Consider the following 27,018-nt stretch of genomic DNA (forward strand, 5'->3'; position numbering starts at 1 on the left):
CATTAATCTATGTAAAACACAAATAGTTGATAATTTATAAAATATTGAAAGTAATAACTTATATTTAGAAGAGTTATATTTAGAAGTTGTTTCTTTTTCCAGTGTAAAAATGCTGACTAACAGGTCCGATTGAAGTGCAAACTGAATTTCTTATCTTTCTCAGTCAACATTTAATTGAGAGGAATATTCTCCTGGGTGTCATTGTCTTGAATTTGGGTTCTTTTTATTATTATTTTTTTTCATTTATTTTACATCCTGACTGCAGTTTCCCCTCCCTCCTCTCCTCCTGCTCCCTCCTCCCACCTCCCTTCTATTCATTCCCCCAATCCACTCCTCTGTTTCTGTTCAAAAAGGGGCAATCCTCCCATGAGTATCAACAAAGCATGGCATACCAAGTTGAAGTAGGACTAAACTCCTCCCTTTGTATTAAGGCTGGGCGAGGCAACCAAGTATGAGGAACAGGTTCCCAAAAGCCAGCCCAAGCATCAGGGACAGGCCCTGATCCCACTGCTAGGAGTCCCACAAATAGACCAAGCCACACAACTGTCACACATATGTAGAGGGCCTAGGTCGGTCCTATGAAGGCTCCCTAGCTATTGGTCCAGAGTCTGTGTGCTCCTATGAGCCCAGGTCAGTTGTTTCTGTGGGTTCTCTTGTCATGACGTTGTCACCCCCTTGGCTTTTACAATCCTTTCCCCCTCTCTTCAACAGGATTCTCAGAGCTTGGCCCAGTCTTTGGCTGTGGATCTCTGTGTTTGTTTCTATCAATTACTGTATGAAGGCTCTCTGATGACAATTAGGGTTGTCACCAATCTGATTACAGGAGGTGGCCAGTGAATTTGGATTCTGATGCTAACCACTGTTTAAAGGGCATTCATAAGCACCAATTAAAACAAGAGTAATACATTAGTATTAGTTTCCATAACTTAAGGCTATAACACTTGCTTCTGAAAACCTATGAAAGATGTAGTCCAGAAACTAATGAACTATAAACAATTTTCCCCTCATGTATTCAGCCTCATATGTGACTAATAAGCATTCCATGAAAGGAAGAGCCAGGAGTACTCACTAAGAGCTGATGGAGAGCTGATGTCAACGAGGGGCCTGACAGGGGAGCCTTGCCCTAGGTACTACATGATGTAAGAACACTGCCCAGAGTGGAGTGACAGGATTCCCCCCAGTGATATTAACACCTGTTGGGTCAGCACCTTCTGGGGTCCATAGAAGCTTACAGATAAGTATGTCATAAACTGAATTCCACCACTGTGTTGAGGACTCTACAAGAATGACTTGGTTATAGAGTAGAGATGTTGCAGATTGAGAGCCAAATCATCCTGATCTATCTTTAGTTCCCTTAATAACCACTCATGGCTCCCTCCATGTCTGACCTATCATCCTTGTGACAATCAGGTGAATCCTTCCAGAATTTATTAACAGACCACTACCTGCCATCAGCTCCAAAGCTGAGCACAACACCAGACGACATATGAAACCTACAGCAGAGATTTCCCCACTTTGCTCTAAACAACCTACGTGATGTTCACATCACTGTATTTGAAAAGTGCCTTTATCTACGTGTTTCTTTGTTCTGTTACCATAAAAACTTCAAGAAACTGAATACAGTATATAGGGGGAACCTCCACCTGTGTTTCTGGGCCATGGCTACTGAAATTTGATTCCAGAACAAATTCTCATATTCCCTTTGAGATGAGAACTATGCTATCGAGTCAACAACATCATATAACAAAATGATCCCAAGTCACACAGGCCTTTCTCCATCCTAAATCCCCTCTGGGCTTACACTGTCCTCTCCAAACCCTGCTAAGATCACATTTTCTACTGGATACAACCCACAGACAACATTTATCTTAGTAAACACAGGCTATCAGAACAGTCCCTGAATGTGTTTCCAAATAAATAAAGAGCACTGAGTTCACACATGGGGCATGGCATACCAAATTCAGTATGATTCTCACTAGCATATTCCTATCTGAATTTCACAAAAGGAAGCATCTGCTTTGGGGGTTTGTTATCCTACTGAGCTGAAGGCATACACCTACCTGGTCACAGGGAGAGCAGCATTTATTTGCCATTTTCATCTGTAGAGAGAAGACAGCAAGGGGTCAATATGCCACACACATTAATGCCTTCATTTTTCAGCCTGTCTAAATGGCAGCTGAAATTAATCAGCCCAGGAAACTTCTTCGGAAGTTTTTTTCCTTTACGCTGTGCTTATCTTCAAACCAGAGCAAACACACACTTACCACAATAATCTCAAAGCAGGAAAACAATGAAACAAAATAAACTTTACAGACACACTAATGTCATTGTTCCCAAATAGCAGCCATTGAAGTGAGGGTAGCTGTTGGATGACAGATGTTTAAACATGTGAAAAAGAAATAAGGAAGATGGCCTCCACTCTGTGTCGCATTAGCTAACTACAATGACTGAAGGCTACAGTGAATAGTCAATTCTTTACTTATTTCCCCAAACCCTGTAGATGTCACTTTCCATAATTTTACCAGTGAAGAAATGGAAGTCCAGAAGAAGATATACCCCAAACTGTGAGCCCACATGTCTGCCCTGCCATGCTGCCTGGGAGTCACCTTCAATATTCATCCAATCAGGAGAACCCTGCACTCCATGGCTTTCTTCAGATGCCAATCCAGCCCCACCCATCTCCTTTTTCTTTGCTTATTTATCCATTTACTTATTTAATTTATATATATATATATATATCCATCTAGATCCTAGGGATTCAAAGTGTGGAATATTAAAACCAAGAATGTAGGAAGGCACTTCTTTATAGAATAGTAGAAAGATGGCTCCTTGTGTCTTCAGAGTAGAAATCTCACATATCACTGCATCCCTAAACATCTCAGATTATTCAGCCAACTTCTGTCTGTCAATGGGCAGACAGGGGATGAGGAGTGAGGGGGCAGCAGGCACTAGGCTATGTGGTACAGAGTATCACAGGTTGTGCCAGGCTGATGAGAGCAGATAAAGGAATGGCGTGCAAACACACACCATGGGTGTTGGAGTTAAGATGGGAGCTGGGCCAAGCCTTTGGTTAGGGGCCAATCCTGCCACAGCTACACAGCTACAGCTTGTCACACTTCATGATGTTCTTCTCCCCCAAATCATCTCTATTTATTCCTCTATTTTACAAATCGTACTGACTTTGAATATTAAACATATCACCCAAGGGCACAGAATACTTTTTTTCTGGCCCAGATGCCTTCAGTGAGACACAGCATATGTTTTTGGTTTGGATAAGTCCTTTTTAATTTTTTAAACACAAATGTTCATGGTTGGGATGTGTGTGTGTGTGTGTGTGTGTGTGTGTGTGTGTGTGTGTGTGTAAGTCTGTGCTCATGTTTATGTGTGCACCTATTTGGGGAGGCTGTAGAAAACCCAGGGTGTATATCTCATATTTTTATCCCAGTTAGTAGTTTTTCCAAATAAAAAGTCACATTCTATTTAACACATTTGTGTGTGTGTGTGTGTGTGTGTGTGTGTGTGTGTGTGTGTGCGCGCGCATGTGTCAAGAGAGAGAATGGGAGGGATGGAGACAGAGACAGGGAGAGAACTAGCCTGAAAGTTTCCAAACGTCTATCTATATCTAGACACGTTTTAATAGCTTAAGTTTCAGTTATTTGAGTTAGATATTTGATCTGTTGAGACAAGTACATATTCGGCATGCAGACCCAAACGTGCAGTGGGTTAATTATACTTGGAAAATTCTCATCACTACTGCTAATGCAGACATAGGTGGGAGTAAGTCCTGCTCACATGCTGAAGTGTCAGGTCACTGATGTTGGCTGAGATTGCACGCAACCAGTCAGCACAGTCCTGGGCAGTGGGGAACTGAAAGACTCCTGTGCTGGTTCCATCCAGGGCCAACACCTCGAACGCACTGGACCTACAGCACAAGAGAACACCAGGGAGGCTATCAGCTGAGAGAGGATGACACCTGCTCCGGTCCATCCAGCAGGGGGCAGGGGCTTCCAGCACCTGCTGTCCTATGCTCAGCTGTGGCACACCTAGGAAAGAGTAGATAGTCTTAATCTTCTAGTCAACAGGCATAATAGGTTAGCTTAGCCAAAATGAAAACCCACATTGAACTCCCCCACTAGGAACCATTTCTAATTCAGTAGGCACAAGGGAAGCATGGTAGATGGTTCCCAGTGCATACACTCAGGATGGACAGCAGAGCTCTGGAGAAGCCCCGTGTCCTTACTTTGATGTGGACATGGGGAGTGATTGACATGAAGCTGACTCAGTCCCAGTACCCCTCCTTGTTGAGAAGCCCTTAAGACCCATATCACACATGTATCCACTCTAAACTGTGTTGCTATAACCTCTCAGCTCTGAGTTCTGCTACCCAAAATGAGGACTCAGGGGAGGAGGGCTGCCGAGCCTTTCCTGTGTGTGAGCAGCTTTCAAAACAGATCCCACGAGTGAATAATCTTTCTTTTTAAAACAGATATCTCCCTGACTGTCCCTACCTTAATTAGCACTTCTTGAATGAGAATGAAGCATTTAATTATTCCCGGCTGATTCTTCAGCCTGGTGGAATATGAAGGGTGATGAGTGTATTTTTGAAAGTGTCACCAGAGGATGAACCTAAGGTGAAGGTGAGTTTTAAGTGAAGGTTCAGGCAGCTGACAGGATGGCTTTGAGGAATGGGCCAGGCATTTCACCACAGCCTTCACATGGATATTTCTAGTTGCTTCTTCCCATTGCATCTTCTTGGTAGAGCCATTTGTCTCTAACTCCTTCATTTCAAGGTTCCTGGTTCCCTGTATAGCTGCCTTAGACCTGCATGTTCTATGACAAATTATCACTTTCTCTATGTGGCACTGAACAACATTAAAAATACGTCCTTGTGTTAATTTTGGACACTGCAAGGACATGGACTTTATTCTAACTGTAAGAGGAAGTCACCAGGAGGCTTTGAGCAAAGAAATAGCATGGTCAGAAATGGATGATGGATTTGCAAAAAAAACTTGTATTGGAAATGGGCCAAAGGGACAGTGGGGAATATGAGAGAAGTCTGGCAACTGCTGGAGTAACCAGGCAAGGAGAGGTGCTTAGGAAAGCCAGCCTCGGGAGGTGACTGAGGAGGAGAAATTAGTCAAGAGATTGGACTCAGATTATGGGACAAAGAGGAATCAACACTGAACACAAGGTTTGGCTGAATGCACAGAAGTATAGCTGTAATGTTTAGCAGCTCTGCTGGAGTAACTGGACCCAGCATGTGAGGAAGGCCAGACTCGGGACAGAGTTTGGGCCATCTGCTTGCTTGTGATGCTTCCCAAGTAGAGCTGGGAGTGGGTGGTGGAACAGTCAAGTGTGGGCACTAGGGACATGTCTTGTCTAGAAATAGAAAATGTGAGCTGTCCACTGTGCAGGGTCAGGCTGTGAGAAGGAGAGAGCTCACCAAGGAGCAACATGGAAAGTGAAGCAGCTGGAGAAAGGAGCAACCAGCAGAGAGAACAAGACTGACTGGCAAAGTGGGATATGCTAAGCTGGCATGTTTCCCTGAAAGTCAGCCCCAAAGAAAGGTTTCTGCAACAGAAATAAATGTTGGTGTACTGACGCTCTCTGTACACCAGATGTGAGGACTTAAAGACTCCTGCTGCCCCCAAATATAGAAAAGTAGTGCAAACCAACAGATGTGTAAATCACAACACAAGAACATAGAACACGTGAAGAAGCAAGGCAACCAGGCTGTTCCAAAAGACCAAAGTGCCTCATCTACTAAACACAGATACTAAAATAAGCAAAATGTCAGACAAATATTCTAAAGCTTTCTGGTAAAAATGATTGACAGCCTGAAAGTGAATACAGAGTAGGTGATAAATTCAATCTAGAACGTAAAGCAGGCATCAGAGGAAAATGGACCTGGATTCTATCTCTATCATCCCTCAGGCAAATAGGAAAACAAGCCAGGGCTCTAGTCCTCATTTGTCAGTGGGGAGGGTACCATCCACCCAGGGTGAGGTTGGAAGACCTCTGACGATGGAGTAAAGTCTAACCCTCTGTCTGGATCTGAATGGAATCTCAGTAAGTAGTGGTAATGGGACCAATAGAATTTTGACAGGATTTGGTTGTATTTTATGAAAGTATTATGTAAAATATATTTATACATCAAAGAAAAACTACTAAGGATATGGAAGATGGATGGAAATCTGCCAAAGTATACTTGAGCTCTTACCTGAAATAGATACCCTTGCCTCTCTTTCTTCAAGTTGCTGGAATGCCATACAAAGCCCCTTCTGCATCTAGGTATCATGAGATCCAAAGCCTTGTGCATACTCCAGCAAGGCTTTAGATCCCCAAGATGTCCCTCTCTGAGGACAGGGCTGTTTCCAAGGGGGCTATTGCACACTTGCATGGTTATCAGGTCTCATATACAGCTAACTGCCATTCACTCTCACTGAGCTGTGCAAAGCTCATGTAAGGCTGAAGGAATAGTTGAATTTTAAGCAGCAACTCCTTCCTGAAGGCTCCAGTTAGGGAGCCCTCTGCATTCTCCAGTGTTGACCAATCTCACTGCAACATCCATATCCATGTTAGTAACCACACAATCTGCTTATAAAATGAGCAGATTGTGTGGTTACTAACCACAAATGAAAACCTGCTAGATTATCTCAAAGCCAGTTGAATACAATGTATTGATCCTACAACTGAGTTCAGAAATGGTGGTAGGATATGACTTTGTCAATCAAATCCCTCACTTTTAAACCTTCATCTTTGTTTGCATCATAATTAATAAACATGTTATTTTATAACTTGTTCCACTAGAAGTCTCCTTTTCATTTCAAGACCAAATGCTAAATGATGTCCCAAGTGTTTTTGAGAAAACTTCATCAACAAATATATTGGCTTGTTAAAGGGTCTCGTGTACCAGGGAATTGCATTGTCCAGATGCTCGTGGAGCTGGGACAAGATATGATTCATCCACACCATGCACATTGCTCAACACAGAAACAAACCCTTTGGTCACTTGTGCCTTTCTGTTTCATGAGGATACTGGCAAGAAACTGAAAACAAGTTCTTAGCCACATGGAGTTTAAATTCTACTCCAAGGAGCTGCAGGCCATGTTTTCTGGCTAGTATTCTACTGATTTTTATAGAGGTGAGGGAATGAGTGAAGATTTTTCACTGGGTGCAGTGGGCCGAGGCAGGGGAATCAGTTCAAGGCTCAGGTATAGATATGTGAGACCCTGTCTCAAAAAGAGAAAAGAGAGGGAGGGAGAGAGGGAGGGAGGGAGGGGAGAGAGGGAGATGTAGAGAAAATCCTCAGATAGTTAAAACCAAGAATATAAAATTTTATACCCCTCTCCTATTTCTGTCCTTTAAAAAGATTTTTAAAAATTCTTTTTTGAGTACATGTGTTCATGTACATGTGTGGATGGGTACCTTTGAAGGCTAGAAGAGGGCATTGGATAACCTGTAGCTGGAATTACACGGGTGCCCTTTTGATGTGTGTTTTCAAACAGGCCAACAATGCGAAAAGAATTCTTATGCTTTTTCCCCTTGTATTTCTCTGTAAGTCTTGAAGTAAAAAATTTAATAACATGGGAGGAAAAACTGAGGACACTTACACATCTTATAAACAATGGTATTGAAAATAAACAATAAAGAGAGCCAGCTGGCAGCTTCCTTTGTAATAAACACAGTACATCAGTTTTCAAACATTGCAATGGTGTTATCTTTACCTTATGAAGAAGGTACTATTACTGAGATCTACAAACAGTGTATACATGGCAATCACTTATCCATGTTTACTTATAAGGTCAGGCAGGCAAAGGCAAGGGCCCATAGTCACCACCAGGAAAGAGGAGGGGCTTCTGACTCCAGCCCTCTTTTAGCTCCTGATAGTGAAGATGTCTGATCTGGAGAAACTGTAAGATCCCTGTGAACTGAAACCATGGCAACTGCTGCTTCCAGGAGCACACGGCTCATTCTTCCCCGACCACACAATTCATTTGAACCTGGTTTCTGTTTTTGGTTTGGTAATGCTACATTGGCTATGACGGCCAGTGGTCGTCATTTTACTCTTTCCTTCTGGGACAAGACCACAGCTGCAGACTATAGATGCACGGGAGTCACACTGCTACCTGGGGAAACTGGCAGGAGCTTTGAATGGGACCTTATCTAAGTAAAGACAAAAAAAACACTCTATGCCAGGAAACTGCTTGGCTGGGAGAACTCTTTACCTTCTTAGGATCACATCTAAAATGAGCAAGAAGCAGAATGCATTTGCAAAGTGCAGCTTGAGGAGTCTCCTCTCAGCTCCACACGTGAAAAAACCTTCATTCTAGGGAAGGAATCTGGGTAGAAGAGTATCCTTGGGAGAGACTTGGTCTTCATAGGTGACAGGTCAAAGGTCTATCAACAACAGTGTCCTTTTAAAGACCCCATTAGGAGCTCCATTACCATTTCTTAAATGTGAGATCAAAGTGAGAAGGTGCCAATCCACCAGAGGGTTACCAGGACCAGTTGCCATACCTGATCTGGGACTCCACACTCCATGGTGAAAGGCAGATCACTGATGCTGTCAGGTGCCTGGGCTGTGTAGCTTTGAGTTCAGACTATATTTAATGAGCCGGATTAAGCCCAAAGGTCACTTCACACACTGAGAGAATCAGGGCCTCTAGAGCCTTCTCCATCTCCTCTCCCAACCAAGGCTCTCTGGACCTGGTATCAAATTTCCTGAATATATCCCTTTCTTTACTACTGTGAAAAATCCTGCCTCTGTGGTTCCCTAATTTTATGCCAAAGATGAGGATGCTGGTAAACTGAGGACAGACAGTCAAGATAAAATGACTTTGCATACAGCAATGAGTCAGGAGCGGAGAAGTCAGATGCCTCTGCCACTGATGGAGATGAAAGATCTGTGCACACAGCGGGTGGCCAGGAGCAAGCTCAGGGGAGAAAGGCATGCACATTGTTATGTTTCTTTCATCTATTATGATTCAATTCCTCCAACTTTAAAACCTCTTCCTATTTATTTTCATTTCAGATCTTGAGAGCCTATTAAATCTCTACACACAAAGGAAAGGGGAATCAACTTAGCATTCAAATGGGAGGACTTGTGATGAGTTTATCTTGCTCAGCTAAGAAGCGATCTTTGAGTCTGAACGTGGAGGCTTCAGGATCCATCAGCACATAGGACACTAATCCCTAACAGTCAAGATGAATAATCCTCAGAGATAGAAATGAAAGATTCTACATGGAGAAACTGACATTCTGACATTCAATGCAGGGGGAGAGACAGAGAGTTTGAAGGAGTCAGGCACAGAGGGAGTAAGCAAAAAGATTATTCGTGAGTCAATCTGGAAGAAAGATGGCTGGTTGTGGCAGCAGGAGAGGTGAGTGTGGGGATGGCTGAGGGGACAGTTTCAGCAGCATTTTGCTTCTGGACCTGCATAGACCCAGATCAGGACAATTATGCACTACTAGCCAAGGCAGTAGTGACCTGAGTCCATCCAAAGAGTCTCTGTGGCTTCTGCAGAGCACTGGTTCATTTAAGTGCCCACTGAGCAGCTATAGCACAGCAGGTATCAGGAACCCATGTAGCAAGGTATTATCTCTTTATGTCAGTCTTCTGTCTATAAAATGAGGTTCTCTGTGGATTTAAAGATAGCACATTTGAGAAAGTAACAGCAATTCTATCACCTGCTTGCTGCTGGCAAGATTGTGAGGTCCCCAAGCAGAAAAAGGCCTTTCCTGGATAGGCTGGAACAAGGTGTAGGAGAGCAGAAGAACAGCAAAGCACCTGTCCCACTGCCAAGGCATCCAACACAGCTACCTGGTATCAACGGAAGATTCCATGGTCCTGGGAAAGATGAAACCTGCTGCTCCTCTCTTCTCTTTTCCAACCTCCAGAATAAACACCATGCTAGATGATGACCATAGGGCCCCATTATTGACAACTCCCCATGCAGAGTTGACCTTCACTATCATCCCTTACAATCTTTAATCTCACAGCAGGCCCCTCTTAGTACTGAGATGTGTGATGTTCAGGACTCTTTTCCTGCATACTATGTGAAGCTGGTATCTGAGACTCACAGGCATTGAGAACACTGTACTGTGGGAGAACTTGACAGCCTGACACATTCTATAGGGAAGTTTTTTTTTTTTTTTATTTTTGGAATGAGTGTTTAAACATGGCACTATCTTTTGCAAAACAGATCAAAGCATTTATCAGGGTAATTGTGACTTGCACTATCACTTTGCAAAACGTGCTTATCTGCAACATGCCTACACATTCTGTTTTGACTCCACAAAGCCCATCTGGTCCTCCATGATTCTTATATAAGGGGAACACTTCAAAACAAATGGGGTTTTCCCTAAGTTATGAAACAAATCTTCATTGTTATTTTCAGAATCTGGACAGATGGGGCAACAGGACCCAAAGTTATAGTCTTCACTTCCTCCCATTCTCTTTCCTCCTTTCCTTCCTGCTCCCCTTTCCTGATGTGCAAAAACAACAAGGTTAATGACTCCTTATCCTTTTCAAGGTCAGCATAAAACAAGAGGTGTGGAAATGGGTCCTCTGTATGGGAGAATAGAGACTGTGCCTCTTGGAAAGGATCATGTAACCCAGGATGGTGGGTGGGTGTGGGCTCCTGCACTGTTTAGCTTCATGTATTAGGGTTCTCTAGAGAAACAGAATCAATAAAGGCAATCTATCTATCTATCTACCTATCTCCAAGGGGATTAATTAGATTAGGTTACAAATTTTGGGCTGGGTAGTCCAACAATGGTTGAACTCTGGAGAGGCTGAGGTCATGATAGCTACTCAGTTCATAAAGATGAATGCCGTAGTTCCTGGTGTAGCCCAGAGGATTCTGGAGAGCCATTGGTCTTCAGTCCACAGTGGAAGGCTGAAAATGGGTTCCAGAAGGATGGCAGCAACAGCAACAGAACAGATGCACTCGTTAGTAGAGAGTGAAGGCTACTAGGTAAAAGTAGCAACTTTCCCCTTGGGCTTCCTTGTGCGTTGCTACCGGAGGGCGCCACCTACTCTGAAGTGACTTCCTTTCTTGGTTAATCCTTCTAGGAAATACCCTTATGGACCTCCCCAGAGGCATGTTTCTTTATAGACATATAGATTATGGATCCAGTCAAGTTGACAATTAACAGTTCTTCTTTGGGGACAGTCATGCTTCATTTGCTCAAGGCATCTCCCAGCTCCTCTGCCCCTACAGTTAGGCTTTATGTTGCTTTCACAAAACCATCTCAGGAAGCAGTGAAGTGTTCATCTTGTCTCTCATTCCCTTTGTTCAGCAAGAATAAAACATAGCCAGGAATACCTTCAAGTAGCCCCATCACAGTCCCTAGAGGGCAATTGGGGCAACCCCAGGTCCCAGTCCTGCATGCTTCTCTGAAGCCTTGACTCTAGTCTCACAATCTCAGTTATGAACTTTCTTCTTACAGCATCTGCCTCCAGGCTTTACAACCCCTCTGCTCAGTTTTTCTACATATACTTCGCTATCAGAGAGATTGTCAATGGTCTGCTGGCATACATATTGCTCTTGTTTTTTTATCCAGCTACACCAATGCCTTGATCTTAGCTCAGCATGAACCCAAACAGTGACCATCTAAGTCAGGCAGTGACTGCCATGTGTCAGCTGCTATGCTTTATTGATTTGTTCCACAGTAGAAAAATCAGTGTGGTAGAGCTAAGTGAAATGTTAGCTTGCCTCTATGAATAGCTTGCCTTCTTCATAGCCATGACCAGTAGTCAAGCTGTGTTTGTGAGAGAGGCACTTTAGTAGGTAACCCAGGACTTAAAGTTGCAGCATGAGGCTGAGCAGTCTGCAATGCAACATGGCTATAGTGTCACAGAGTTGAGCCTACTCTGCCCTCTGCTAAGACACTCTGAGAACATGCTGGCTATTGTTATGCATTAGTTTCACATCAACATATTCTGTCCTCAAATTTTCAGTGAATAACTAATTTCTGTTTTGTGTGGTATAATTTTAAAGCAGTGTTACTCCCCAAAGGGCTTGGTCACAGCCATACATGGCCCAGAGCCTGTTTCTGATACCATTCAGCAAGGAAGGAGTCTCATAACAGGGCCATAGAAAAAGGTCTGATTGTTTGAGAGTTTCCCCATTACTCAGTGCAGTCCCTCAGCTGTGGGTCCAGCTCTGTCCTACAAACATATGGACCTAGGGGGAGACATAGCTAACTGTACTGAGACCTTCTAATAACTGATGCTGAATGGTTCCTGAGTGTTCATGAAGCCCTTTAGACTATGGTCCAGGAACAAAGCAACCCACATGAGAGACCCACCTACTTCTGACACTGGTCAGGCCTGTTGATTTTAGTTTCTAGTAGATCTTGACGGGTCTGGAGCTCAGGTAAGCACCTCCCAACCATAGTCTTGGGGCAGTTATGTCCAGCCAGAGTTCCATAGGGAGATGATTCTGAAGTCTCTAGGGCAGGCTTGTCTGCCAGTGTCCTACAGTCACTCCTCTGTCATTCAAAGACTTGGATCTTAGCTCCAGTTCTTTGTGGCTATGCACTGAGAAAGGCTTGCCTGTATAAGAGTGGGAGAAAACATCTCCCACAGTGCCCTTGCATCCTCTTAGGATGCCCCTACACCCAGGCTTGAGTTCCTCTCCGCCACAGATCAGAACAGTGTGGCCCACCCAGGAATCTTTCTAGCATTTCCTCAGTGTCATCTAGAGACTCAGAGGAAGATACTCCATTCTATGAACCCAGCACCAGGTTTACAGTATAAAATCTTTATCACCAGCCCCATAGAACTCCATTCTGGGAAGTCCATCCTTTCCAGGATAAAATAGAACGCATACTCCTTAGAACTCTGATGTCCATCAACCATGGCTTCCACTGCAGGTACAGTTTAAACAGCTAACTTAATCATGCAAAAGACAAAATTATCAAAGTCAAATGCAGGTTATTTTAATAAGACAATTAGTGGGAAAAAGCAAGAAAACGAAGAAAAAACAAAAGAGTAAATAAATCATGGTGGACTGAAGGGATACCTTCCAATATATAATGATGGGAGTTCTAGGTGGAGAGGAAAGAAGGAACAGGCAGAAAGCAGTGTCTGGAAATATCCTGAATCTTAGGAGATACAGAGAAACCCAGAAAAGAAAACGTGAAATACTCCTAGAGTAATCAATTCAAAATGGCACAGCCAACATTATTAATCAAATTCTCAAGAAAATTCTGAAGCAGCAAAAGAGAACAAAAGTACTATATATAAGGGAAGAGCCTTCAGATTCTTGGTCAAAATCTCAGGAGAAGCCACAGACTTCAGGAGGGAGTTGTAATACTGCATTTATAGTATTAGATGGAAAAAAAAAAACCTCCCAAGTGGGAATACAATGCCTGGCAAGGTTCTCCTCTGGACTAAAGACTGAAGGAGTTTACCACCATGATGATCACAGTAGTGCTAAAAGAATTCATTAATCTGTTATGAACAAAATGCTAAATAATGCACAAAAATGCAAGAATGTGAAACCTTATCAGCTTTGCCCCAGGGTTGATGGCACTTACCAGCATGTGGCCCTGATAAGAAGAGGTCTGAGAGAAAAGCAGGAATGCTTGCCTTCACTTACTCCTGTATGGGTGTGTTTATCACTCCTGCCACCAGCCTCCACTGACATCAAGCTCCAGCTTCTTCATTCTATCTAGGTAAGCTAAACACTAGTGACTCTTCAGGGGACTCCTGGGCTTTTGAACTGGGTGGGACTTCTGAGGCCTCTAGCATCATAGACTAAACAGCTATCAGGTCCTATGTTTCTCTAGCGTTCAGGCAGGCACTGGACTACCCTGTCTCTAGTGTGTAAGCTAACCTAATAAGTTCCCTTTATAACAGATACACACACACACACACACACACACACACACACACACACACACAACTCAAGGATCTATAGCAGTAACAATGTGAACACGTGAGCCCGTAGATTACTGTGGATTACCCTCCTTCCTACAATTCTGTGTACAGACAGACCTGTCTCAATTCACAGAGAAGAGGAACTAAAAACAACGTTTGTGGGTGTATGTGTGTATACATGTGTATATTTGTGTGTGCACAAGTGTGTATATTTGTGTGTGTATATTTCTCCCCTCAACAAATAAGAACAATAGAAACAGACTAGAAATAAAGGCAACTGAAAGTATGATAAAGCCAGAAGTTGATTCTTTGAAAAAATGAAATTGATAAAAATTTAGAAAGAGCCGGGCGGTGGTGGCGCACGCCTTTAATCCCAGCACTCGGGAGGCAGAGCCAGGCAGATCTCTGTGAGTTCGAGGCCAGCCTGGGCTACAGAGCGAGATCCAGGAAAGGCGCAAAGCTGCACAGAGAAACCCTGTCTCAAAAAACCAAAAAAAAAAAAAAAAAAAAAAAATTTAGAACGATTTAAAAAAGAGCAATCTCAAATCAGAAATGAACAAGAAGATATTGGAAATGATCAATAGGAACACAAAGGATCTCATGTGGCAACTGGGAACAAGTTATACTAATTATTTGAATAACCTAGAATATTAAGATAATCTAGAAGACAAGTTCCAAGAAACACATAAATGACTAAGACTGAATCATATTAGACAAAATCTTAGTGAGTCATTTGTGGTGGTATTGTGTTTCCCAAAATATTGTGTACCTTAATAAACTTATCTGGGGTAGAGAACAGAAAAGCCACAAGATACTTAGGCTAGAAAATGTTAGCACACACCTTTAATCCTAGCATTCCAGAGACAGAAATCCCTCTGGATCTCTGTGAGTTCAAGGCTGCATTGGAAACAGCCAGGCATGGTGACTCATGCCTTTAATCCCAGAAAGTGAGCCTTTAATCCCAGGGAGTGGTGGGTGGTAGAAAGCAGAAAGATATATGAGGCGTGAGGACCAGAAACTGGAAGCATTTGGCCTGGTTAAGCATTTTGGCTGGTTAAGCATTTGGCTGGTTAAGCTTTTGGCTGGTTAAGCATTTGGCCTGGTTAAGCATTTGGCTGATTAAGCATTCAGGCTTCTAGCAGCAGTTCAGCTGAGAGCCATTGGGATGAGGAGACAGAAGCTTCCAGTCTGAGGAGACAAGACCAGCTGAGGATCCAGCGACGTGAGGTAGCTGTGGCTTGTTCTGTCTCTCTGATCTACCGGCATTCACCCCAATAACTGGCTTCAGGTTTGATTTTATTAATAAGAACTTTTAAGATTCATGCTACAGCCATTAAGGAGGCTGGATCAAGAGTTTTGATTCTCATCAAAGAAAATGTAAGGACCTGGTGGCATTACTGAGTTCTATAAAACATTCAAAAAAGAAATAACACCAATGCTTCTCAAACTCTTCCAATGAATCAAAGACGATAGAACACATCTAAGGTAATTTCAAAAGACTATCATTACCTTTGGTCTGACCCCAAAGCCAGACAAAGACGCTACATGAAAACACTAGTATGAGGAATACATGCACATTAACAAATACATTCAACAGGATAATTAAATGATCATTCATGTGGCCAAATGGAATTTGCCCTTGAGATGAAAAGATTATGAAGTACACACAATAAACATGACACACCATGCCAAGAGAATGAAGGGTAAAAATGGCACAACCATTTCAATGGATACAGAAGAAACATTTGACAAAAGTCAACACCATCTCATAATAAAAAACATTCTCAAAAAATTAGGCATGGATTGTATCTCCATAAAACCAAAGAGTGCAAAAGAAACCACAGCACACATCATTCTCAGTGATGAAATGATGACTATTTCTTGTGTAATTGAGAGCAAGAGAGGGATCTCTATTCTCACCACCTCTGTTTGGGACTGTACCAGAAATATTAAACAGCAAGCAGGAAAGAAAAAGAGAAACCTACATGTATGTGTAGGAAAGGAAGAAATGGAACTGTCTCTGCTGATGACTTGATCTTATATACAGAAAAGATATACCACAAAGACTCCACACATGCATAAACACATAACACAAGCCATTCAAACTGACGTGTGGACTCACTACAGCTAGAAGATACAACATCAGTATACACAAATCAGTAGTGTTTTTGAACACTAGGAACAAACTGTATAAAAATAAAGAAACAATCCCCTTTGCAAAATAATAAAATAGGCATGCGCCACCACCAGGCAGAGGCAGGTGGATCTCTGTGAGTTCGAGTCCAGCTTGGGCTATAGAGTAAGTTCCAGGAAAGGCTCCAAAGCTACACAGAGAAACCCTGTCTCAAAAAACAATAATAATAATAATAAAATAGGAGTAAATTCAAGGAAGTTCAGGATCTAATCACTGAAACCTGTAAAACATTGATGAAGGAAATTAAAGAAGGAACAAATAGATGTAGTTACATTGAGTTTTCATGGATTAGGAATATTAATATCAAATATCCACACCACAAAAACCAGCTACATCGGGTGCTAACAACCACCTGTAATGCGTGTTCCAAGAGATCTGGCACCCTCTTCTGGCATCTGCTGGTACCTACACCTATTTGCTCCCACACCTCCCAAAAATGTTTTCTTTTTAAAATTTTAAATGTGAATATGCATGTGGAGAGTCTGGGGGCATGTGCACGTAAGTGCAGTTGTCTGTGGAAACAAGAAGATGGTGTTGGATTCCATGGAGATGGAGTTACAAGGTGTGGGTACTGAGACCAAACTTAAGTCCTCTGGATTAGCAGTATAGGTTCTTAACTACTAAGCCATCTCTCCACCTCTAACAACAACAACAACAACAAGTCTTGAGGTAATTATCCTGATTCAGTCATCACATATTGTGTGTGAAATATCACGCTGTACCCCCAAAATACATAGATCTTTATGTTTCTATAAAAAAGATGCCTGAGAACACATACATGCTCATACCACTTATCACATGTACAACTTTATACATACACTGTACTCACACCACATATCAAGCAGTGAAACTACACACACATATTTTATGACACACAAGGTTCAATTTGCAGCGAGATGTTTATGCTATGCCTTTGCTAATTGAAGCTGGTAGGCAGGTCACTACTGTTCCTTGTATCTGGCTTCTCTCAAAACTCGAGCATGGAGCCCTGGCCTCTCAGCCTACCCAGAAGGGTACATGAGTCTTCACAGATACATCTTGAAACTACATAATTAACAGGGCTTCCAAACAAGTAGCATTTATTGAACCGTGGAGCTGGCCTAACCCTCTTACTTTATTAATGGAGAAAATGAAGATCACTAAGTTTAAATGGCTTTTCAGTATCTATTTGTCATTTAGAAAAGTATGCAGTCTTTTATAATTGAACCTATTCTGTTGATACTTAAAGCTGAAGACAGAGTTTCTTCTTCTTAGACTATTTTCTAAGCACTGACAATTGCTCTTGCTAGAAGGGAGAGCAGTTCCTATTTTAAAAAACAAAAAGATCAGCCACTCCAATTGCTTCTGTATCCCTTTCCTCTTGGCCTTCAATACTTCCTCAAATGCTGCCCTGTAGAGACACTGCCTGTGCTCGCCAACGCTTCTGTCAGACACCGATACAGTAAATGGAATTGGCACAATGTGAGGCTTGCCAGACTTTCCCGCAATGCTGAATTTACTGCCTTTTCCTCCAGTGCTGGGTTTACTTTTCCCACTTCCAACATTGGTCACATACCTGAGCTTTTCTGTTCCAGCTTTGTACCTGGAGATTCGAGCCATGGACAAAGGGACTGACAAGGTGTCTAGCCAACGCTTCTCATACTTTGGTTCATTAGCTATGGGCGAGGAAGGTGATGATGGAGCCTGTGCAAAATAAGCAAGAGTCAGTCAACACAGGACCAGTCAGTCCACTGTTCTCTGGAGAGGCTTACAGCTGAGGCACCCATCCCACAAAACTCAGATTAGCCCACTTTGATTGATGAAAGCATACAAGATAACTTCTCAGAGATCCAGACAGAAAGCAGCACTCATATTTGAATATAAAAGCTTTTAAAATATGTTTTAAACAATATTTTTTTTGCAAAAAAAATGGAAGAAAGCTAAAGAAGAGGGCAAAGAGAACTGCATTTGGAGGAGATCTTAACTTAAAAATGTGGAACCTTAAGAGAAAGTAGTTCAAAAAAAGCTGAGCTGATGGATGTTAGGCACTCAGTAATGTAGGCAGAAGCAGAATTGCTTCTGCCAATGGCAAATGAATCCCAGTTATGAGATAGATTTCTAGAACAACATCAGGCATGGTGGGGCTTGAGTTTCTTTGTTAGACATTCAGAAAAATATGAAGTCATACCTCTTCTTGACCTGAGAGGGACATAGTCCCTAATGGGGTGACTACAGCTCTTCCCACTTAATTTTCAGACTTTGGAAATCCTAAAGGTCATGGCTTTCAGCCTCAGACAATAGGCATCTTTGAAGGGAACTGTGACAAATCTAATGGGATGGGTAAAATTTGACTCACAAAAATGCCTTTATAATACATGTTTTAAAAGTATCATGGCATCTGCTACAAAGAGAATAAACAACAAAATAATCGAATAATCAAGTCCCTGGATCTAGAGAGGGTGGGAAGCCAGACAAGCCACTTAACTGAAGGTGTCAGGGCCAAGCTGAGGCCACAGAGCAAGGACTCTCAAGGGTGGAGACACACTCTAATCCAGAGCCTGGTTATGTATGCCTGCCCATCTTAGAGTCACTATGGAGCGGGGACCTTTTGCCTTCTCACCATCTCCCTTCTTAAGAGAGTGGTCATTGTCATCAACCTGGCCCATATCCTATGTCAAGTACGAGAAATATGGCTTCTCCATTGGCCTCATATGTTCAGATGAAGATCTGCCTTGAGAGTCACACTGGAACCTGAGCCAGGAACCTCACCATGTGTGTCTGGTTTTGGTGAGGTTACTTGGTCCAGTTGCCTGCACCTGAGGCCAAAGAGGTAGATCCTTGGTGATGTGGAGAGTAGACAAGTGCTTGGCCAACAGGGGACAGGCTTTAAGATTGTAGAAAAAGTCTAATTCCACTGGGCTGTGCACACATGTGTGTGCTCTCCCATGTGGGGTAGAACTTGGGCATGGGGGGGCCTCAGAGATTGAAGTTATACTTTTTTGGAAGCTCACCTTTGGCACTGCTAACAAGCAACAAGGGAGCTCCAAAACCCTGAGGGACCTGGTGAGGAGAGATGTGAGAAAAGTGGACACCCTACAGAAGACCAGACTCTGAATGGCCTCTGGGGCTAGCTACACTAAGCAGACAGATGTATCCCCTCAGCCCTTCCCAACTTGCAGATTACTTAATGACATAAAGCACTTTATTAAAAAAGCGATGACCAGAATGAGGTACAAATCCACAAATACCAGACACTGCAGCTGTGACATAGTAATTATGAAGGAACAATTGAATTTGCCTCCTTGCATTGTATCTAAAAGGGTCATGCACCAGAGGGGCCCTGCCAGACTTCCTGTTCTGCATTCTCAATCAGCTACTATGCTCTGATAATTATTCAGGAAATAGGAAACAGGTTTTGTTGGTGAAAAGAAGAATGTGCTAACAAGAATAGTAACTGTTAGAAATGTGCTTTTCATGATAGCACATGTGGATTAACTAAAATAATTTAGACTTTCTTCTCACCCCAACAACCCAGCGGACTGAAAACTATGTTGATGGTTATGGTTCTTTAGGCTAAATTCCTACAAGTCTCATGTTCAACTGCATCAGGCTGATGAGACAGTACTCTGATCCTGCCTCCTTGTTGGCAAAGGCATGTCCTTCATCCTGAGATAGTGGCTCCTATAAGCAGTTGAGAGACATTTATCACCAGGGAGAGTGAATGCTGACACCAAAATGTCACTTCAGAAGATGTGACAACATGAGGCTCCCTGACACATTCTGCAACTGTGATGAGAAAGGGAATAGGTAAGTGTCTAAGGTGTCACCTCTCTGGATACTCAGCTGGATGGCCAGAGTCAACTGCACCTCCACTCGAAGCACAGGGAACCTCAATGTCATCCAACTTGATAGCGAGCATCTGTGTTTGTCTGGCCCCTTGGTTCCCTTCCCTACATTTGCCCTAAGCAGCCTTTTCCCTGTGTATTTGTCTGAGGATTCTGCTAAATAATGGAGATCCTGGCTCTCCTGGTTTTCTCTTGTAACCTGGTAGGTTATTTCTGCTTTGTCACATGCAGTCTAGCCAAGTCAGAAATCTGCACCTGTCCCTTTGCCTTTTGAAGACAGCAGAACAGCTCATTGTTTCTTTTCCATTGTCCTAACACAGATCCCTAGAGGGGTGCTTTCCTGTGACCTGTCTTGCTGTGAGGGCTGGCAGTCTTCAACCACTGGGTTCTTGTTGCGTGAAAGCAAGGGCCTTGCTTTACCCATCATAATGCTTTTTTAACTGCTGCCTCCTGTCACTTGGAATTTTCTTGTCTGAGAATTGTGCTACACAGGAAGCCTGGGTGGCCATTTAGATTTCCATGTCTATGTCTGACAACATGTAGCATATTGACTGAAAACTTCACTGTACATATAAATCACACAGTCAATTTCTCAAAGGTAAGCTTGCAGTCCAGTTTCAATGATATTTATTGATATTGAATGTGACCCTGGACTCGGCTTTCAGTATCCATGTTACCTTGACACTGTGGTGTAGTCTAGCACCATGGAATGCTGCCTTCATGCAATTGTTACTCCAGGTGGGATCCCCTACTCTTCTTGTACCTTGCTTTGTTACAAGAAATATGTTTGTCTCCAGCTTCCCATGTTTATGAGTTGTATAAGCATCCTTTACTGTAGTGTTAACATAAATTTGTAAACGAATTTTAATTCCACTTTCCATTCATTGGAATAAAATGCAATGCTTAACCATGTTTAAAATAACTTCACCTTGGAGATGAGCATCAAGTGATATTGCCTGAGGTCTGGCTGGTAAAGCCACAACAAGCAGGTGGAACGAGGTGACATCTAGTACCTTGCCAGTAACTCCTGTCCTGCCCTTACTTCACCTGAGCATAGTTTGTGACCCCTGCCATGCTCAAATGTTGATTAAAAAAAAACACTCTGCACTCACACTCCATAATGTCTTTGTGTAATGTTTATTTCTACGAAATCGATTTTCAAAAGCACTAGAAAAATGCCTGAGGACTTTCTAAAGGTATGGATCATGGATATTCTGATATAATATGCAATAAAAAATTCATTACTTAGTAGACATTACCAAGAAGAGAACATGCAAAGTGTCAGTTTGAACACAAACAAAATGTCCCAACACAGCTTTTAGTGTGGTGTGTGTATATATCTTGCATGAAGCTCATTACAGAGTTTGTAGGTAACCATCAAATTATTTCAGTTTTAAAAGAATGCTTTGGTCAATAAATAATCACTAAACCTAGGATGAGTCTGTCTCTAGCTGTGTGGACACTTCATGTTCAATTTAAAATAATAATGGTTGCTCAGCAGACAAAACCTGCCTGTGGGTCTCAGCTTGCAATTTCCATCTTCACAAATCCTGCTGGGGCTATGAGCCCTTAGTAATGTGATTTTAGAGAACAAAACCACACAAACATAATAAAAGGAGCAATATTTGACCAGAGCAGAGAAAAACTGATGACCCCAGGAAAGCCCTGATTGAAAGTGAAAGCTGTAAGACACTATCCATGTGCATGGTTAGTGCCATTCCCATAGGGATTTGGTCGACTCTTTCCTTACAGGGAACTGTCATTTATAAATACCTGAAAAGTATTTTAAAACAGATTTCTGTGAGAAGTCCTAACTGCTGCTGTATCTTATATCTGTGTGAGATGTCAGTGTCTGAGGTCTGGCTGGGAACCCACAGCAAGCCACGGAGGAGATGCTCACTGCACTGTCAGCAGCTCGTGGCTTTGCTTTGCTTCATGTGTGCACAGCCCACTCTAGCTATACCCACTTCTAATTTTCTGGGCTATAGCATCTGACAAAGAGAGAATAATGGGTGATAAAAAAAAATTGAAGAGCGTGGTCAACCTTGTTCTATGAGATCTGAAAAAACTTGGAAAACATTTCCTGACATGGGAGGGATGGCTGTCAGGATTCCTGCCCTGTCAGTCCTGGCTCTGTACATACTTTGTCCTGTGGACACCAAGCTTTGTGCACACCTGACCCTGCACATACCTGGTCTGTTAAAACCTTACTCCATCAACACTGGCTCTTTGCACACCTGACCCTCCTCATGCCTGGCTCCTTGGATACCTGGTTCTGCTTACCCCCTTGACTATGCTGGTAGGACAGCCTGGAAGGAGTGGTTCCAGGTCCCAATAGCATCCAGAGTCCCTATACTTGCAGTATGCAGCCACAGTTGCAGAAAAACAAAACAGAGTGACTGCAAAGTCCAAGGTCTTAATAAAGACACAGAGTTGTTTTGCTTTCATGTCCTCAGAGGTATTTAGATGAGTTTCAACTGTAAACCATGCTGAAGTGGAAACATGCTGTGAATGGTGGATTTGCTGCTACCTCTACCTGCCTTAGTAAATTCTTACTATGCTCCGCTGCAGAAGACTAAGGAGGCACCAAAAATGCTCGGGGTTTCTTCCCCACCGTTGAGAGGTCTGTCAGTTGTTTTGCTGCTGTGATAAAACACCCAGGAAAAAGGAGTCATTTATCTTGGCTGTTTCAGAGCTGATGGCTTATGGTTGGCTCCACCGCTGTGGGTCTGATGGAGGGCTGAGATGTTACCATGGAAGACTGTGGTGTTGTATATCAGTTATTTTCCTCATAACTGTGAATCATATCTGACAGCTTAGAGGAGGGCAGATTTGTTTTGGTTCACAGTTTGAGAGCAGAGTCCACGGTGGTGGAGAAAGCATGGTGGCAGCCACAGCTTGCCATTGGAGCAGCAGGCTCATTGCATCCAGTAGTTACCTGGCTAGAACTCCACGGACCTGTGTCTGCCAGCTTTGTAAAAAAAAAAAAAAAAGGCTCCACAACTGCTCCAAACAATGCCACCATCTGGGGACCAAGTACTCAAACACTGAGCATGTCAGGGTTATTTCACATTCAGACCAGAACATGGGAGAAAGCTGCTGACCTCAGGGCATTCTGAAAGCTGAGTGTGCAACAGGAAGGAGCCAGGACAAAATACACCCTTCACAGTCATGGCTACCACTTTCAACCAGGCTTCACCTCATGGCTTCCACCACTTCCCAATAATATCACCAAATTATGACTCCATCAGCAGACTAATTCATTTATCAGCTAATAATCAAACCACTTTCAATTGACTGGATACAGCATCAGGGGACCTTCCTCAAACATATGACTGTTTTGAGGAACACTTCATATCTAAACAATAAAAGGTAACTAAAGCCCACTTCTAAATGCAGTATATAAAATAAGCTTAAGTCCTTGCTTTTTATACTGCTCAGGAACTTCCGTAAACCCAAGACAACTCCACAGCAGCTCTCCAGTGGCAACTAGCACAGAGTGCTTGTCACAATTCACCAACATTTAAAGTACACTCTGTTCATGTAAGAAAGAATATTCTGCATCCCTTCTCTGTGGGGTCCTCATGAGATGAGCCCCTGCTCTTTACCCCTTGGGCTCCTGCTCCTAGACATTAGCCCTGAGCAGTCTCCTCATAGTACAGGCTTCTCCTAGTTGGGCACTGCCCCCAGCTTCCATGAAGGGTTACTTTACATGGGCCAGCACAGAAAATTGCTTGGCAGAGAAGCTGCCCACTCATGCCATGGCAGTTCTGCCAAAGAACAGTGCACAGACCCTAAGCTGTCCTGGGAAACAGCCGGCTGCTGAGTTAGCAAACAGTGCTTCAGGACACCTAGGCTTCAAGACAGACAGCAAGCACAAACCTCCAATGCAGGGCAAGAAGCCTACTCCTCTCTTCCCTTTCGAGAGTGAGGATACAGGAGAGGTAAGTCTGATAGTTACTCCCTGCATTCCTGTGAACAGTGAGTTTGTGATTCTTCCCTTCTGGAAAGGCACAACAGGACAGAGAACAGCTAGGCCAGGATATACTGAGTCAAGAAATACAATTTCATTCTGAACCACCATGTCAGATAAACCTCCTCCCCCAACACACACACACACACACACACACACACACACACACACACACACACACACACTCCGAACCATCCCAGTACACATTATTACATTATTATCTGGGGAAAACCATGCAGAACAGGAAACAAGCTGGAGAGTGGTATTGAAGGTGATTTTAACAGCTGGAGGGATTGGAATCAATTCAAACATAATTGCACCCATGTATTCACAACAGAGATGAGAAAACAGGAAGCTCTGGGAGTTAAAGGGAGCTGCCTCCACCTCTGATACCTGGAGGACACTCAAAATGCAGAGAACGGCTGTGAAAGGGCGGCCAGAATGTACCTTCTGCTCAGCAGATTTATCTGGACATCTGCATTCTATTCCTCCAAATAACACAGATTTTGGAAATGATCCTTACCTTATTAAAATATGGGCCTTAAGTAAAAATTACAGTAGTTTTAAATGTGAATTGATGCTGTAGGTTGAATATGAAATGTCTGCTATAGGCTTCTGCTTTAAATGCTGAGCCCCTAGCCTGTGGACTATTATGAAGGATCTGGAATCTTTAGGAGATGGGGTCTTGCTGGTTAAGAGGGTCACTAATAAAGTCTTTAAAGGTTGCATTCCAGGCTCTGGCCTACAGTCTCTGCTCTTGCTCTGTTATGGTGTAAGGAGCCTCCACCACATGCTCAGCTATCACAAACTCTTCCATGCCTTCCCATCATGATGGGGTGAAATTCCTTTGAAACTGTGAGCCAAATAAATCTTCTCTCCTTGGAGTTACTTCTCTGAGGTATTTTGTCACAGCACAGAGAAAAGTAACTAATAAAATTGTCTAGAATATAATTGTCTATGTGGCTTTTATAAATAGGTCTCATTTTATGGGGAAAAAGATATACATCATCTACATTTGTTTAAAAATAAAACAAATACAGATTCTAATGTAGTATGAGAAAAGTATTTTTCAGTAAGATCTAAATATAGATAAAGTATAGCCATATTTCAGGTTGGATCTCAGCCCAAATATAATATGGATCTTTGAACTTCAAACTCTTCAAAAAGAGACTTCTAAACAAATAATTTTCAGGATGTAGAGGCATAAGAGTGAGAGATGAGCAGCAGCTAGACTTAAAAGTTTCCACTCACTTCCCCAGCTCAGGAGAAACTTTTTTTTTTTAAAGGAAGCACTTTTTAATAACCAGGTAATGAAGATTGCTGTCAGTATGTAATTTAAGGTAACTACGTGATGTCGGAGATGACGGGTTATTTTGACTGAAGCACTAGAGCCCCCTTTAAGAACTATTCATAGCAGATCTTACATATTTCTTATTTTGAAAACAGAGATTCCCTGCTTCATTTCAGGGGAGAGGCATGCCATCACTCTGTCAATCTTGTCATTTTTCTCTCAGCTTTAGTGACTATGTTATGGTAAATTTTACAACAGTAATTATTCACCTCTTGATTTTATTGTCTTGTTAAATGTAATAATCATGCCACTGTCAACCATAGCTCACTTCTTCCCTGCTCTTGTGATCCAGTGTCTCCAAATGGGAATCAACCATGTCTTCCCATACAGGCAGCATGTTCCTAGCTGGGTGTCTTCTCCACCTTTGGGTGCATCTTGCAGGAAGCAGGACTAAGGTGTCTATCTCAGGTCCTTTCTCACAGAGCAAAGTTCACAAACACCAAAATGTAGTCCAAGTGCAAGTGCAAGTGCTATGCAGACAGTAATGGACTTTCTACTGTGAGAGTAGACAAATGGCTCTTCATTGTGGTGGAAATACAGAACTGACTCTGTGAGTGTCCCAGTTCATCAATGACTCCTGTATCTAAGGTAACACAGGACAACAGCCACAAGAACCATTTGCTTTTCTCTGACTTGTCTCAACTGACTGTCAATATGTTATCCAGACTGACTTCCAACTCCCAAGCTCAATTGAAGCCTCTGCTTCCTGAGAAGGTGGGACAAATAGGTGTGCTGTTGTGCCTGGCTCAAAACTAATTTTTAAAATCAAGTGATGGCTGTGAAAATTAGGATGCTGTTTGTCTATGGGCCCAAGACAGGGAGATGTGACTTATGAGTATGTTGCTTATTCTTTGTTAGTTACAGAAGCCAAATTTTAAGTTACTAAAATCTATTTAAACTGCTAAAGCAAGAAATTATGGCACCATGTAATTACATGAACCAACATGAATCTTTTCCCCTGAGTTCTACCTGCATGTGAGGGTGGGAAAGGATCTACTATAAAATATACTTTAAAATAGATTGTGGAATGCTAAGATTCTACTTCTGCACTAAAGTCTCTGTGGATAGTAAGCCCACCTACCCAGAGAGAGGCTGATCCTAGCATTAGGAGGCAGACCCAGGGTAGCAGGCACTGGTGGTTGCACTTAGTTCTAGGGTCTTAGGATAGGAGAGGGTGAGGCACAGGATTAAGCCTCATGGCAAATGTACAGTGCTCATGTTTCCTTGATGTTTCCCATGAATTTGGGGATAAATCCTCACTGTTCTCCTTTCATGTGAGTCTTCTAGAAATCTCCTAAAAACAACTTGACACCCTCTTGGCAAGGCTGCCTGAAACCCAGAGGTTACTTTGAATTCTACCTCAAAATGAAGACTAGTGTTTGCTTTCCATGCAGTTATGAACTACTGGTTGAACGTGTCTTAGTGGGTATAAGGACAAAGACCCCACATGGGAGTAAATTTCAATGGAACTGACTAATTCCTGTTTTCATTGTTTCTTCCAGGACATCTGCATGTGCCTCTGCAGGATCATGGACAGTTTTCTCCTCAACCCAGGGCCCTTGGGACTGAGGTTCCCAAGTTATGAGGTCAGGGGATTGCACGTGCTTACTGTGTGGCTGCAGTGTCCATTCAGGTGCAGGCCACTGTCAAAGAGAGGCGAAGAGGCTCTGCTGCTGTGGTCACTGGATGGCCCTGGGGACCCTGAAACAAAACGAGAGGCATTCATTCCAGATGTAGTGGTCAACTACATCACGTGTGACTATATGTCTGCAAGATAGCTAAGCA

General features: G+C 42.7%; 1 protein-coding gene across 3 annotated transcripts in view; it reads right to left on the reverse strand.

The window, feature by feature from the left end:
* The window catches only part of Sntg2 (syntrophin gamma 2), a 200,034-nt gene that overhangs the window by 63,921 nt on the left and 109,095 nt on the right, over window positions 1-27,018 (reverse strand). For all 3 annotated transcript variants that reach the window (XM_059248532.1, XM_059248530.1, XM_059248533.1), the window contains exons 8-11: window positions 26,843-26,934; window positions 17,641-17,768; window positions 3,793-3,922; window positions 2,061-2,099 (exon numbers count right to left, since the gene is read on the reverse strand). In XM_059248532.1, the coding sequence (XP_059104515.1) occupies window positions 2,061-2,099; window positions 3,793-3,922; window positions 17,641-17,768; window positions 26,843-26,934 (389 nt within the window). The remainder of the gene's footprint in view (window positions 1-2,060; window positions 2,100-3,792; window positions 3,923-17,640; window positions 17,769-26,842; window positions 26,935-27,018) is intronic.

This window comes from Peromyscus eremicus, chromosome 22 (genome assembly GCF_949786415.1).
Source record: "Peromyscus eremicus chromosome 22, PerEre_H2_v1, whole genome shotgun sequence".
NCBI classification, from domain to species: domain Eukaryota; kingdom Metazoa; phylum Chordata; class Mammalia; order Rodentia; family Cricetidae; genus Peromyscus; species Peromyscus eremicus.